This window comes from Sarcophilus harrisii, chromosome 4 (genome assembly GCF_902635505.1).
Source record: "Sarcophilus harrisii chromosome 4, mSarHar1.11, whole genome shotgun sequence".
Taxonomy (NCBI): Eukaryota; Metazoa; Chordata; class Mammalia; order Dasyuromorphia; family Dasyuridae; genus Sarcophilus; species Sarcophilus harrisii.
The window spans coordinates 55,874,754-55,891,958 of record NC_045429.1 but is presented as its reverse complement, the minus strand read 5'-3'; the positions used below and the strand labels follow the sequence as shown (position 1 = coordinate 55,891,958).

The 17,205-nt window shown below is 35.8% G+C and overlaps 1 protein-coding gene across 7 annotated transcripts in view; it reads right to left on the bottom strand.

Annotated features, from left to right (window-relative positions):
- Positions 1-11,642: 11,642 nt before the first annotated feature.
- Positions 11,643-17,205, bottom strand: part of DCAF6 (DDB1 and CUL4 associated factor 6) — a 157,164-nt gene continuing 151,601 nt past the window's right edge. For all 7 annotated transcript variants that reach the window (XM_031936840.1, XM_031936837.1, XM_031936838.1 and 4 more), the window contains one exon: positions 11,643-13,274. In XM_031936840.1, coding sequence (XP_031792700.1) covers positions 13,210-13,274 — 65 coding nt within the window. In that variant the 3' untranslated portion in view covers positions 11,643-13,209. The remainder of the gene's footprint in view (positions 13,275-17,205) is intronic.

The window sequence follows — 17,205 nt, the reverse complement described above, 5'->3', positions numbered from 1 at the left end:
TTTTGAAAAGTAAAAAGGTTTTATTATTTTTTAAAAACCAATAATCCTCAGAGTAAGTGCTATTAGTTTCATTTTACAGATGAGTAAATGGAGGCAAACAGAAGTTATGTGATTTGAACTCGGGTCTTCCTGTCTCTAGGTCCAGCACTTTATCCAATGTTCATGTAATTGTCCAAAAGGATAGTATGATCATGTCAATTGTTCGCTCTCATCTATTTAACTATATTTAGAATATTTATTCATTCTACTAGTCTAGCAAATCTGTCAGAAAGGGAAATGCTATAGTATATATGGTATAGAATTAATCTAGTATATCTCATTCCAGAAGAATTCATGCTAATTGATCCTTTTTTGGTTATTACTTTTTTAAAAAGGAGTTCAGTGGCTACTTCTTTTTTATTTTAATAGTATTTTATTTTTCCAAATACATGCAAAAATAATTTTCAACATTTACTCTTGTAAACTCTTATGTTCCAAATTTTTCTCCTTTCTCCCTCTTCTCCCCTCCTCAAGATATCCCCTTCGCAATCTGATATAGGTTAAACATGTGCAATTCTTCTAAACATATTTCCATATTTTTCATGCTGTGTAAAAAAAAATCAGATCAAAAGGGAATCTCCACACACATACACACACACACACACACACACACACACACACACACACAAAAGTAAACAATCAACCACAAAATTATTTGATCCACATTTAGTCTCCATAGTTCTCTCTGTAGGTGTGGATGGCTCTTTCCATCACTAGTCTATTGGAATTGCCACTTCTAAGCCAAGCTTATAAATCTATAATTTCTAAACTAGAAAGGTAGCCAAGTATACAGTTGACAGAGTACTAGATCTGGACTTAAGGAAACCTGCTTGACTGGCTGTTTAAATGTGAGCAAGTGACCCAAATGTCTGCCTCAGTTTCCTGATCTATAAAATGGGAGAAATAATGAGATAATATTTGTAAGACTCTGTAAAATTTAAAGCTCCACATAGATGCTAGCTATTATAATAAGCTTCCAAGCTGACCCTTAAAAAAAAACTGGGTGGAGCAGTCAGATGGTCCAGTGGATAGAGCAATTAGTCCTGGAGTCAGGAAGATCTGACTTCAATTTTGGCTTTAGACAATTACTAGCTGTGTGCTCTTGGACAAGTCACTTAATCTCAATTGCCTCCCCAAATAAATAAATAAAATTGGGACAATTTGCCCTTTTGCAGTTCTGTGGTACCTCCCATTCTTCATGATCATTCAAAGACCATTGACAATAGCTTAACTATTAATATTCACCATTTCTTCCAATACTCTTGGATGGCTTTTGGCTTGGATGTTTGGCTTGGTGATTTGATTAATATAGTTCAGCTATGGTATTCACTTATTATTGTCCTACTTATAACTTCAATTCCCTAGGAGAAATTTGTTTCATCCTTTCCAGTTCAAAAAATTCTTTTTTGGCAGGAAAAAAAAACAGAAATGAAATAAGAGGAGTGTATTTTTGTCTTCTTTCCATCATCCATTATCATTGCTTCCCCAGTTCCAAAGTGGCTATTTTGTAATCATTTTGGATGCAACTTTTCCAAAATAAAACCCATTCTTTCTCTCCTGGACTCATCCCTCTTCTGAACTGCCCCTTTTCTGTCAACATCTTTCCTAGATTCACACCCTTGATATCATCCTTAACTCCTCATTTTCCCTATTCCTCATATTAAATTAATTGTCAAATCTTGTTATTTGTCCTTCCTCACAATCTCTTACATCCATTCCCTTCTCCATTCTCATACTCATCACTCCTCTAGGTCAGGTCTTCCTCACTTTGCAGAACTATAATAGTCTCAATTGTTCTCCCCTTATCAAGTCAAAATAATATTCTTAAAGCACAGGTCTATCTACCTATATCACTCTCCTATTTAACTAACTCTGATAGTTTCATGTTACCTCCAAGATCAAATATAAACTCTTTTGATATTGAAAGCCCTTTATAATCTGGTCTCAACCTATCTTTCTACTAATATACATTAATCCCCTTTATGCACTCTATGGTTCAGCCAAACTGGCTCTACTTTTCTCTGGCTTTGCACTGGCTCTCCACCATTCCTGGAATAGATTTTCTTATCTCTCTTTTTTTAGGTCAGACCTTCACTATGACCTTATTCTTCTTTTTTAAAATAGCTTTTTATTTACAAATTATATGCATGGGTAATTTTACAGCACTGACAATTGCCAAATCTTTTGTTCCAATTTTTCCCCTCTTTCTCCCCACCCCCTCCCCTAGATGGCAGGATGACCAGTAGATGTTAAATATATTAAAGTATAAATTAGATACACAATAAGTATAAATAACCAAACAGTTATTTTGCCATACAAAAAGAATTGGACTCTGGAATATTGTACAATTAGCCTGTGAAGGAAATCCAAAATGCAGATGGGCAAAAATATAGGGATTGGGAATTCAATGTAATGGTTCTTAGTCATCTCCCAGAGTTCTTTCACTGGGCGTAGCTGGTTCAGTTCATTACTGAACTGATTTGGAACTGATTTGGTTGATCTCATTGCTGAGGATGGCCACGTCCATCAGAATTGATCATCATATAGCATTGTTGTTGAAGTATATAATGACCTCCTGGTCCTGCTCATTTCACTCAGCATCAGTTCATGTAAGTCTCTCCAGGCCTTTCTGAAATCATCCTGCTGGTTATTTCTTACAGAACAATAATATTCCGTAACATTCATATACCACAATTTACTCAACCACTCTCCAGTTGATGGGCAAACATTCAGTTTCCAGTTTCTGGCCACTACGAACAGGGCTACCACAAACATTCTTGCACATACAGGTCCCTTTCCCTTCTTTATGATCTCTTTGGGATATGAGCCCAGTAGTAACACTGCTGGATCAAAGGGTAAGCACAGTTTGATAACTTTTTGAGCATAGTTCCAAATCGCTCTCCAGAATGGTTGGATGTATTCACAGTTCCACCAACAATGTATCAGTGTCCCTGTTTTCCCACATCCCCTCCAACATTCCACATTATCTTTCCCTGTCATTCTAGTCAGTCTGACAGGTGTGTAGTGGTATCTTAGAGTTGTCTTAATTTGCATTTCTCTGATTAATAATGACTTGGAGCATCTTTTCATATGGCTAAAAATAGTTTCAATTTCTTTGTCTGAGAATTGACTATGACCTTCTTTTTAAAGTCTTTCCTGATTTACTGTTTCCTACCTCCCAACTTCTAGTTCATTCCCTGCCATAACTGCCCAATATTTATTTTGTACACATTCCATATATGTCTATTTAGGTACATTGCCCTACCTCCAACTTCTTATTAAACTCCTCTAAACTTTTTGTTTAGTCTAATCCCATCACCTATGAGCTGAGCCATAAGCACCCAACATCTTGTGCCACAATGTTCTATCCCAAGGGGAAAAAGTTGAATAATTTAGTCACTTGTTCCTTTCACTAAGCCTCTGTCCAGTCCCTGACTGGACCTATTCCTCGGTGATTAAGACTCCCCATCTCTTGTATTCTCTTCCTTCATCCTTGTGATTCTGAACCCCAGGGTGTCATACAAACCCTAGTCAGAACTGCCCCCCTCACTCCTGTACCTTTCAACCCTACTCTCAAAATATCCTACTTTATGGCTAGAAGCTGGAATCTGAGCGGATGCCCATCAATTGGAGAATGGTTGGGTAAATTGTGGTATATGAATGTTATGGAATATTATTGTTCTGTAAGAAATGACCAGCAAGATGAATACAGAGAGGCTTGGAGAGAATTACATGAACTGATGCTAAGTGAAATGAGCAGAACCAAGAGATCATTATATACATCAACAACGATACTGTACGAAGATGTAATCTGATGGAAGTGGATTTCTTTGACAAAGAGACCTAATTCAGTTTCGATTGATCAATGAGGGACAGAAGCAGCTACATCCAAAGAAAGAACACTGGGAAATGAATGTAAACTGTTTGCATTTTTTGTTTTTCTTCCCGGGTTATTTCTACCTTCTGAATCCAATTCTCCCTGTGCAATAAGAAAACTGTTTGGATCTGCACACATACATTGTATCTAGGATATACTACAACATATTCAACATATATAGGACTGCTTGCCATCTAGGGGAGGGGGTGGAGGGTGGGAGGGAAAAATCAGAACAGAAGTGAGTGCAAGAGATAATGTTGTAAAAAAAATTTTACCCTGGCATGGATTCTGTCAATAAAAAGTTACTATAATAAAAAAAATGGGAAAAAATATCCCACTTTAGATCTATCTATCCCTTCTACTGTGCTCTCTGGAATATCAGCTCCATAGTCAACAAATTAGTTTTCATTTCAAACTTTTCTTTCTCTCTTTCTTTTTTATTTGAATAGCCTTTTAATTTACAGGATATATTACATGGTAACTTTACTAGCATTAACAATTGCCAAACCTCTTGTTCCAATTTTCACCTACCCACCCACTCCCTAAATGGCAGGATGACTAGTAGATGTTAAATATATTAAAATATAACTTAGATACTACAATAAGTATACATGACAAACATTATTTTGTGTAAAAAGAATCAGATCTAATTATTGTGACAATTAGTCTTGTGAAGGAAATCAAAGGCAGGTGATAATATAGGGACTGGGAATTCAATGTAATGGTTTTAGTCATCTCCCCAGAGTTCTTTTCTGGGATATAGCTAGTTAGGTCATTATGCCCATTAGAATGATTTGGGGATCTCGTAGTGAGGATGGCCTAGATCCATAGGACTGGTCATCATCTAGTATTGTTGTTGAAGTATATAATGATCTCTGGTCCTGCCATTTCACTTAGCATAGTTCGTGTAAGTCTCTCCAGGCCTTTCTGAAATCATCCTGTTGGTCATTTCTAAGAACAGTAATATTCCATAATTCAAATTAGTTTTCATTTCAAACTTTTCCTTTCCTACTCCGTCCACTCTTACTGAGACCTGGATCATTCCTGGATTTTCTTATTCCTTGGATACTCTTTCTAGCACTGGTTGCCCTTTCACTTTGATCCTTACAATAACCCTGGGAGGCAAGTGGTTAGCACAGTGCCTGGCACATACTTAAGTGCTATATAAATGTTAGTTGTTATTTGCATTTTTATATCAATGAACTCAATCAGCATCGTTTTATGATTTTCTCCAGTTCTCTGGATAAGAGCAAAGGAAGCAGATAACAGAAGTAATACAATATGGTGTCTTGACAAGGTATAATCAAGGAATAGAATAAGGGGGCAAAGGACTCAAGTGTAGAAGAGAAAATATCCTAGACTTTAATTGATCTACTGAGTTGTTGAGATAGATAAGAAAGTAGAATATAACTAGTATAAGGATGATAGCCTAGAAGGGTGGGGATCACAGAGAGGATGATGGGAGTATAAGATATAGATATGTGCGTGTGTGTGTGTGTGTGTGTGTAATAGTAGTAGTAGTAGTAATAGTAGTAGTAGTAGTAGTAGTAGTAGTAGTAGTAGTAGTAGTAGTAGTAGTAAGTTGTTGTCATTCGTTCTTGAAGAGAACTAGAGTGACTTCACTGAATTAGAGTCGAGTTACAGTGTGTCTGACTGTGGATGATCAAACCAATATGAGTCCAGAAAGCTGTCTCACAGGTTGGACACTAATAGTCCCTAGGAACATTTGGGGCGCTTCTCTAACTTTGCACATCTCACGTTTCTTCTGGACTAATTCAGTTTCCTCATAGAGCACAGCACCTTCTCTGAGGGCACGCTATGTGAGTGCTCTTGTGCACTCCATGTCACACAATCAAGTCTAAAGTTTTAAGGACCTGAGAGTGTCCTTGTATCCCCTTTTCTGATCACCTCGAGCGTGGTTTCCCTGTGTGAGTTCTCCACAAAATAGTCTTTTTTGGCAAGCGTACACTTGATATTCAAACAATGTGTCCAGCCCAATGGAGTTGTGCTCTCTTCAGTAGAGTCTGAATGTTTGGCAGTTTAGTTTCAATATATACAGGAATCAAAAGGCATGTGTACGTACAATCACATGTGTACATGCATGCAAATATACATATGTATGTGCATGTAATGTGTCCATACACACATATTCCCAATTATTCATTTTCTGAAGAAGTTCATTTTCTGAAATCTATACATGGACTCTGTAGGGACTTATGGACCCCTAGTTAAGAATCCCTTGCTTTAAGGGGATGTAGGGAAAATGAGACATTAAAGTAGTATTGGTGGAGTTGTGAACTGATTCAATCATTCTGTAGAGCTGTACCCAAAGAGTCATAAAAACATGCATACCATGTTGACCCAGCAATACCATTACTAGGTCTGCATTCCAAGGAAAAGGACCTACATGTACAAAAATATTCATAGCAGCTCTTTTCTGGGAGCAAATAATTGGAAATGGAGGGGAATGCCTGAATCAATTGTCATGTAATTATGAAATACTACAAATATTATTGTGCTATAAGAAATAATGAGTAGGATGCTCTCAGGAAAACTTGGACTTACATGAGCTGATGCAAAGTGAAATGAACTATGTACACAAAGCAACAGCAATATTGTAAGATGATCACAATTTAGCTATTCTCAGCAATACAATACCCAGGCTAACTCTGAAGATTTATGATGAAAAATTCTGTCCATCACCACAGAAAGAACTGATGGTGTCTGAATACAGACTGAAACAGATTTTTTTAACCTTTTTTATTTTTCTTGAGGATTTTTGTTATTGTCTTTTTGTTTTTTGGTCTATGTTTTCTTTTGCAACATGACTTCTGTGGAAATGTTTGACATGATTATACATGTAAAATCTATATTGACTTGCTTTCTCAAAGTGAGATGGGAGGTGAGGAAGGAAGGAGAAAATTTGTAATTCGATGTTTTAAAAAAGAATGTTGTTGTTTTTACATGTGAGGAGAAATAAAATATTAATTTTTAAAAATCCCTTCCCTAGGAATATCATTATTTGATGCTTATCTAAGTCTTTACAACCACAGGGTAAAAGACCATTAGTCTCTATTAAATCACTAAGACTAATGAGAGAAGTGATTGTTTTTCTATTTTATTAATAATTATTAGTTAGGGATCCAGAGTTTTGTTTTTTTTTCCTCTTTTTATTTCCTCATTCAGGGATCAGCCCTCTGATGAGGATATTAGCTTAACCCGCCAGGAACATTCTCTTCAATTTTGGATGGGACCCTGAAAAAAGGTCAAGGTTTCTCATTATATCTAGGCCATTTCCAGTTCTCCAGATCTACATCTTGCCACCGGACCAGGATGGCTCTGGAGAAAGAATAGGCTGATGACTCTGCAAAGCCCCACCTCATTTAAATCCAAATTCACTTGCAAGTGAAGCCATCTCCTCCCTGATCCATGGGTCCTAAGGCAGCTGGAGGAGTTCGGGACTTTCAGCTCCCCTCCACCCCCCACCCCCAATGATTATCCACCAATCAGGGTTGATCTCCGCTTGTCGGGGTCTGGAGTCTTTGTGCATCCAATGGTGAGGCTCACAGCTCGATCCTTGTAGGCTCTATTTCCTCAGGATCTCACAGATCCAAACGTAGCACCAAAACTGCTCGGAGGAAATCATGGAAGTGCTTTCCCATTTTACCTTCCTTCCATTCTTGGCCAGCTGGGGGCAGAAGAATCATTGCACAGGGAGGATCAGGACCGTTAGATTCTACTTAGATACAGCCCCCGGTTTAGTTATTAAAACAATGAAGACAACAACAAGAGAGACAGACTCAATACTCATGTGAAGCATTTCCAAACCTATAAAGTGAGAGAACGTAAAATCCGCGTGCAAGCCAGATCTGAGTGTATGAGCAGCCCCGGAGCTGCTTTGACTGGGGAGTCGTAAGTCACTTATTCAGTTAAATTTGATGAACACTGCAGCTGAGCACACAGCCTTTGGAGTTCAGAGGAATACCTGAATGTGTGTGCATCCCCACAGATCTATGTGTACACGTATGTAAATTTACACGTGTGTGTAAGTTAGCAGCAGGTACTCATTACATGTATGGCAATGGATAGTGCAGGGTCTGGAGTGAGGATGACCCGAGTTCAAAACTGGTCTCAGACACTATCTGAGTGACCCACGGCAAGTCACTTAACTGTGCCTCAGTTTCCTCATCTGTAAAATGAGCTGGAGAAGGAAATGGCAAACCGCTCCAGCACTTTTGCCAAAAAAACTCCAAATAGGGTTACAAGAGCCACACATGACTGAAACAGCTGAATAATTCTATATAAATATATCTGTGTATATATCTAAATGTCTCTCTAATATTTGTGTGTGGGTATGTGTATCTATGTATGTGGCTCTTGTTCCGGACTTGTGTTTTAATTGGTACATGCAACTTCCTCAACTAATACAGATTTTCTGCTCCACAATTAAGCTTGAATTGTGTGGGGCATTTCCCAGTGGTCACACAAAAATGTCAGAAGCAGGACTTGAGAATAAATCTTCCTGGCTCTTTATCCATCCTACCATACAGCTTGTGTTTGTATATTGGTTTTGGATCCAACTGGCAATTGTACTAGTGGAATTACTAATAAGGAAGTTCCTTTGACTACACTGGCTTATTTATATGGTTATATGTATGTGTAGGTATGTAATGAGTGCACTTCCCTCCTTTTCCAAAGCCAAAGCATTAATTAAGCAGGTGATGCAGAAGCATGAAGTTGCAGATTTAATAATGTTTTTTTTTTTTTCTTTAGGATATCCCTGAAATGAATTTGCATTCTCTGGAAACCTATTACTGCCTGCCCCATGGTAGGGAGAAACTAGCCCATCACATACACACACATACACACAGAATGATTCTAAAAGTGAGTAATACAGAAGTGATTATGATAAGAAATGTTATGAGTTGATCCCATGGTCATTTTGTAGATGAGGAACCTGGATACCACATAGGTATTTCCAATTCATCATGTCTAGATGAAGTAACTTGTCAGTTATGCTCAGATTTGCAAAGTAAGCTAAAAAAAGTTCTTATTTAGCAGATGCAATGCTTAGCATCAGTGCTAACCAAATGTCCACTATTCATTTCTAGGTAAGTTGTCATTTATTTTTAGATATTTGTTTACTTTTTTCTTTTTTTTTTATTTAATAGCCTTTTATTTACAGGTTATATGTATGGGTAACTTTACAGCATTGACAATTGTCAAACCTCTTGTTCCAATTTTTCACCTCTTACCCCCCACCCGCTCCCCCAGATGACAGGATGACCAGTAGATGTTAAATATATTAAAATATAAATTAGATACACAGTAAGTATACATGACCAAACCGTTATTTTGCTGTACAAAAAGAATCAGACTCTGAAATATTGTACAATTAGCCTGTGAAGGAAATCAAAAATGCAGGTGGGCATAAATATAGGGATTGGGAATTCAATGTAATGGTTTTTAGTCATCACCTAGATTGTTTACTTTTTTCTGCTTGAATTTCTCTTAGGAAGGTGACTATGAGATAAACAGAGAGCCAACTTGAAGCCCTTTCTTGGAACAATCATTTGGCGCTTTGTTCTCCACTTTTTCAGCTATCACTTTTTCAGTACAAAGCTAGCAATAGAGATTTGCAAATCTTAGAAATTATACACGTTTAACATCAAGGTTATTAAAATGTTAAGTGGATTAATCTGCCTTTTTTGGCTTCAAAATCTATAGACAAAATAAGGATCCAACTCCTTTAAGTCAGGTTCACAGGAAAACATTGTACATAGTAATAGCAACACCGCATAATGATCTTTTATGAATGACTTAGTTCTTCTCAGCAATACAATGATCCAAGAAAAGGGGATGAAAAATGCTACACATATCCAGAGAAAGAACTGATGGACTCTAAATGCAGAAGCACAACTATTTTCACTTTATATTTTTCATTTTGGGCTGTTTCTTCTTTTACAACTATGACTAATACGGAAATGTTTTACATAATTGCACATACATATATATTTTAGGAAAGGAGGAGAGGAGGGAATGAGGGAGGGAGAAAAACCGGGAACTCAAATTCTTGTAAAAATAGATGCTAAAAATTGTCTTTACATAAAATTGGAAGAAAATACTACTACAATAAATAAAAAGGTCAAGTTCATAGTTTTCTAGGTGAGAAAAAGGTACCCTCTCTACTTTTAAAAAAATTTATTAATTTTTTTTTTTAGTTCTGAATTTTCTCCTTCCCTTCCACCCCTCCCTACTTGTGGAAAAGGCAAGAAATGTGATATCAATTATATGTGTGAACTGATGTAAAACACATTTCCACATTAGCTATATAAGAAAAAAAAGGTAGAAAAATAAAATGAAAAAAAATTATACTCCAATCTACACTCAGACTCCATCAGTGCTATCTCTAGAGATGGTTAGCATTTTTCATCATTAGTACTTTAGAATTGTGTTGGATCATTATATTGCTTCCAAATAGCCAAGTCATTCAGCTTGTCATACAATATTGCTGGTACTGTGTACACTGTTCTCCTGGTTCTGCTCACTTCACTTTGCATCAGTTCACATAAGTCTTCCCAGGCTTTTCTGAAAGTATTCTGCTTATCATTTCTTCATTGCATAATAGTATTCTATCACAATTGTATATCACAATTTGTTCTGTCATTGCCTAATTAAGTGGTAGCTCAATTTCTAATTCTTTGCCATCACAAAAAAGGTTGCTATATATATATATATTTTTAACATCTAAATCCTTCTCCTTTTTTAAAAAATCTTTTTTGGGATACAGACATTGTAGTGGTTTTGCTTAGTCAAAGGGTATGCAGTTTTATAGTCCTTTAGGCTAGTTTCAAATTGTCCTCCAGAATAATTTGATAAGCTTACCACTATCAACAATGTATAAGTTTCTCAGTTTTCCTACATCTCTTCTAATAGCTGTCATTTTCCTTTTCTGTCATATTAATCAATCTGATAGGTGTGAAGTGGTACTTCAGAGTTGTTTTAATTTGCATTTCTCTTATCAATAGCAATTTAGAACATTTTTCATATGAGTATAGTTTTAATTTCTTCTGAAAATTGCTTATTCATATCCTTTGCCCATTATGGGAAGACTTATGTGTAATAGTTCATAATAGTTTGACTCAACTTTCTATTATTTCAGAGACATGATCTAAATTTTCTCCCAGTTTCCTGTTTTCCCTCTAATCTTGACTGAACTGGTTTTGTTTGTGTAAATTAGTCTTTTTGACTTAACGTTTTCAAAATTATCTATTTTACTTGAGACCCTTCTTGAGTGGAATATTAAATGAGAGAATCTGAAACAAATTGGAGTGTAAGAACTAAATATGAAAAATTTAGAGAAACTCTGAAGGACTTGAATGAAATGATGCAGAACCCAAAAGACTATCTACAAAACCACCTCAATAATGTAAAGGAAAACAACACTGAAAGACATCAGAACTCTGATCAATGCTATGGCTAATGGTGAAGTATATTTCCTGCCTTTCAGGAGAGAGGTGGTGGGCAATAGGTGTGGAATGAGGCATACATTTTCAGAAAGGCCAATGTATTGATTTCTTTTGTTTGATTGTACGGACATTAATTACAAGGGATGGTTTTGTGGAAACCACTGACAAGAGCTAATAATGTTTTAAAAAGAGCAACAAAAAGAACTTAAAAAAAGAAAGCAAAAACAATGCCCTAATATACTTCTTTTAAACAGAAGCTCAGACTATATGCTAAGACTTAGATGTAAGTAGTCGAAGGCCCATGGACAGCTGTGGGACCGGTCAGGTTGGATGCCATCTTTGTGGTTTCCCTGGTTACTTTGGACTCCTCACTCTTCCCCCTGCCACTAGTCTCCATCCAATCTATTGCCTAGTCCTGTCAACTTTGTACTATGTCATCCTCCATCAGTAGCTTCCAGTAGCTTCCTATTATCCCCAGGATCCAACATAAATATAAATCCCCTACATTGATTTAAAAATGTTTCATAAACTGGTCCATCTTTCCAATGTTCATTTGCCCCTCCACATACTCTGTGATCCAGTCACATTGGCCACCTTGCTGCTCTGTCACTCAGCTCCATATATTTTCACTAGCAGTTTCCCCATCCCCATCTGGCCTGGATGCTCTCATTTCCACTGCATCTCTTACAAAAAGTCTCCTTCTCTTCCCTCTACATGCTAGGGCCCTTCTTCTATGGATAATCTCCAATTTATATAGTATTTTGTTTGTATACAGTCACATATTTTTATGCTGAATCTCTCCTTAAACAGTGAGCTTCTGAAGTGGAGAAAGTATCTTAGCTTATTGTTTGGCACAAAGCAGGGATGGGATAGTTTATCTCCAGAGAACTTACCATTCACTTGAGGAATAGTGTTTAAAAATGAGCAAAGAACACAAATGAGGAATTTAACAACAGTAATAACAACTAGCAAGGGAATATAAATTGAATCAATCAAGTTGAAAATAGCCTAGAGCAATCTTTAGGGAGGAGTGGGAGGAAGGGAGAAAAAAAATAAGGATTAGATAAACATTTATGTTAAAGTGCTAGCTATTTGCAGCTGAATGTTATATCATCACTAGAATTTATGCTTTTGTCTAAATAATGAAAATTTCAAGGGTGCTAGTCCCATTTCTCTCAGTTATTCATGCCTGAAATATGTTTAAATTATGATGGTTTTTTCCTTATGAGGTACCAATAATCACCTAACAGCAACTAGCCAAACTGGTGCAGAATGTCTGTGGAGCAGACATTTAAAAGTTTAGTTTCTAACTTTACTAACATTTAAGAAGAATAGATCTTAGCCACAGATTTGTTTTTTCCCCATCTGTGTCATCATCATGGGAAAAATGGATAAACACAATGTAGGAAAATATCAATCATAATATAAAAAGTCAAATTCAGAACATTTTTAAACAACCAATTCCTTTAATTAGAAAGCAACAAACATGCAAATAGCAGGTATAGAAATTTATTTGAACCAATATTTTCACTATAATGAAAATTATTTTTGAACATTGATCCAAGCTCCCTCGTCTGCAGGTTAGGGAAAATATTGCACTCTGTGTCTTCTAGCACCCCTCATATGTGGCAAAAGGTTTTTAAAACATTTTGCTAATTTTTCTTGCACACTCTCCCAAATTCATGCACACAATCGTTCCAAATAAATGTTATGTTATAAAAAAAAAAAAAAACCTTAATATTGTGCTAAAGCTCTGTAAGGAAAAATAGAATAAATGTTGTATACAAATTTCAGAACATCTAAGTGCTTGCTGAGTAAAGCTGATTATTCTTCGTCTTCATTTTCGTTCTCTTGACCGGAGCCTTCTGATCGGTCACCTTCTAAACGGTCTGCAAACATGAATATGAAATTAGTAATGGACATGTACATCTATCATTACAATTATCAACAACTTAAAATAGCATGATTTAAAATATATATGTATATATATATATTTATAAAAGTTCAACTGGTTAATGCATGCTCTAAAATGCAGAAGCTGCATCTTAAAAAGAGAAGGAAAAGCGAAGTAGCAATGCTATCAGCTTAGAATGTCACTGACATAATGCAAAACCTATGAGTTCCATGAGCTATGAATGTCCAAGCAATGGATGGGAAATTGGAAGGTGTCTCTAGTGACTGATTCCCCCATTTGCAGTAAAATAGAAAATATGTTATTTCATTAAATAAGCACTGAGTGTTACTATATGGACACAGATTGAAAAGCTTTGAATTTACTAAATAACAATCTTTTGGAAGTATCAGAAACTTTTGGCTACATAAATTTTACAGAAGTTACTTATAAAAAATCAGAACCTAAAGGAGAAAGAACAAATGATGATACTAGTGTTCTTGTGAAATAAATTATTGGAGGAACAGATTCAATCAATCAATAAGCATTTATTACTAACTATGTACCAGGAATTGTGTTTAATGCTGGGAGATACAAAAACAAAAATGAAATTCAATCCTCAAGGAGCTTATGTTCCGTAAGAAGAGACAACACATGTACAAATGAAGATCTGCAAACTATATGCAAAGTAATTTTAGGAAGGAGGCATTAGCAACCAGGGGATCAGAAAAAGACTTATCTATGATGAGCTGAGCTTCAAAGAAAGTGAGGGATTCTAAAAAGTAGTGCCAACTCATGGAGGCGAGAGCCATTTAGTTGAGTTCAGATAACAGCCGTTAGTTCAGTGTGATTAGAATATAGAATTTATTAAGGTGAATAGCATGAAGTCGGTTTGGAAGATAGCTGATAGCTAGACTGTTATGACAGCTTAGGGATGTTCTACTTATTCTATCTATAGGCAACAGAGAACCACTGGCAATTTTTGACCAGGAGGGTAAGAATTAGATTAGTGCTTTAGAAACATTTTGACAGTTATGTGGCCAGTGAGGCAATATTCTAGATTCTAAATCTATGATTTGGAATTTCAGGCAAGTTACATTTCCTTTTTGAACCTATGTCCTGATAGATGAATGAGGGATGATCCTAATAATGCTAGGATTAGGGAATAAATGTACAAGATACATGAAAAAATTATTGTTACTATTCCTAAATCAAGGAAAGTAGGACTCCTGAATTGTCAGTTTTGACCATTTACCTGCCACGCCTAACCCTCCAAATTCTTCTCAATCCTTTATGTGGTGTCAATGAGGCAAAGGAAACCTATCATATCTGAGGGAACTTAGAGAGGGGGAGGAACATTGTGCAAATCTTACTCTCATCAGAGTTGGCTCAAAGAGGAAATAATTGACATTTGTTTACAGAGAATCTTCTTTCACCTCATTAAAAAGTGGGAGAGGAAAAGGGAAAAGGAAAAAGAGTAATAAGGGAAGGGTACAAGAAAGGGAAAGGGATTCATAGGGAGGAGGGAGGGATACTAAAGAGGGAGAGCTGGGTGACACAAGTGGGACCAATAAGTTTAATACTAAGGAAGTGGGGAAGGAGGGCAAGAAAAAGAAAAGCATAATCTGGGGATATTAGGATGGCAGGAAATACAGAATTAGTAATCTTAACCGTAAATGTGAATGGGATGAACTCCCCCATAAAGAGGAGGCGGATAGCAGACTGGATCAAAAGTCAGAACCCTACAATATGTTGTTTACAAGAAACACATTTAAAACAGGGAGATACATACAGAGTAAAGGTAAAAGGCTGGAGCAGAATCTATTATGCTTCAGGTGAAGTCAAAAAAGCAGGGGTAGCCATCCTTATCTCAGATCAAGTAAAAGCAAAAAATTGATCTAATTAAAAGAGATAAGGAAGGAAACTACATCTTGCTAAAAGGTACTATAGACAATGAAGCAATATCAGTATTAAACATATATGCACCAAGTGGTATAGCATCTAACTTCCTAAAGGAGAAGTTAAGAGAGTTAAGAGAAGAAATAGACAGCAAAACTATAATAGCAGGAGACCTCAATCTTGCACTCTCAGATTTAGAAAAATCAAATCACAAAACAAATAAGAAAGAAATTAAAAAGGTAAATAGAATATTAGAAAGACTAGGTATGATAGATTTCTGGAGAAAACTGAATGGTGATAGAAAGGAGTATACTTTCTTCTCAGCAGCTCATGGAACCTACACAAAAATTGACATATTAGGACATAAAGACCTCAAAATTAAATGCAGGAAGGCAGAAATAGTAAATGCTTTCTTTTCAGATCACAATGCAATAAAAACTACATTCAATAAAAAGTTAGGTGTAAATAAATCAAAAAGTAATTGGAAACTAAATAATCTCATCTTAAAGAATGATTGGGTCAATCCTTTATGTGTATCTGAGCATAATTTTTTCTGTTCTTCCATTTTCCCATGTCAACCAATCCCTCTCCCCAGTTCTCAAATGAGAAAAAACTATGAATTGAGGCACCATGAAGAAAGCATGCATCCTCTTTGGATGTAGTTATACTCTTACTAGTCTATAGTCTTAAGAATCAAAGAAAGAAGAGAAGATTCTACATATATAAAAATATTTATGAGGGTTTTTTTGGTTTTGTTTTTGATGAATCCAAAAGAATGAAAAATTAAGGGATACACAGTTGGAGAATGGCTAAACAAATTGTGATATATAATATTGGAATATTAGCACTCTAAGAAATGAGAGGAAAGACTATTTCAAAGACAGATGGAAAGGACTGTATGAACTAATGCAGAGGCAAATGGACAGCTGGAATGACATACTATGATAGCAATATTATAAAAAATGAATCTTTTTAAAAAAATTCAGGTCAATTAAGTGACCATGATTTCAGAGGATTAAGGCTCAAGAAGAAAACAGCCTCTTTCATGACAGGAGATGATGGATCATAGAAAGAAATTTAAAAATTTTTTAATTCTTTTAAAAAGAATTTTTGGAAGTGACCAATGTTTTACTAATCAGACTATGTGAGATGGGCAAGTAGTTGGGGAGAGAGTTCTGTATTTCGTTTTTCAGTGGGTAGAGGAAGGTGGAAGGAATAAAGAAAAAAAAGTTAACAAAAAATTAATCATAAATGTTCAAAAATGCTTATTGATAGTCTGAATGACCACTAAGAAAATAGTTCCTTGTTCTGGAGTCCAACTTTAGACCTTAAAATATTCTGCTTGTATTTCTTCTGTGATCTCAAAATTCTTTAGTAACATCAATTTTATGAAAAAGACACTACAATATTCATTCAAAACAAGAGAAAGTGAGGGGAGATGGATGCTGGGGGAAAGGATGTCACACCTCATAAAGCTATTTTGTCCAACTCTGCAACAAATTTAACCCAGAATCACGAACCAATGATTTCAAATAATAATGAAGCTACAACCAATCAAGCTTATCCAGAATCATGACAACACCCATGAATTAACAGTTTTACAGGACTATTTGGTTTGGAGCTTGTGAAAGCCTTAAGAGATCATGTAGTCCATATGCTCATTTTACAAATGAAGTCTATAAGATAAAGTGACTTATCTTCGGGTCACACAAGTAATTAGTAGAGGAAGAACTTGGATTCAAAACCAAGGCGTATTCCTCCACATTCAATGCCCTTTCTACTATATTACCTCCTTGCATATCAGGTCATTCAGTATAAAAAAATGATCACAAAAATCTTATCTCAAATTGGTTTTGGTTCATAACCAATAAGAAAGCTCTTTACCTTTTTATTTTTACTAAATAATACATATTCAATTGGTGATTTAACAATGATTGTAACATATATTTTTAGTTGTATGAGGGCATCAAACTTCACAATTTAATCACCTTGAATTTTTACAAGTTGGCTAAATAAAGGCAGTCTCTGGT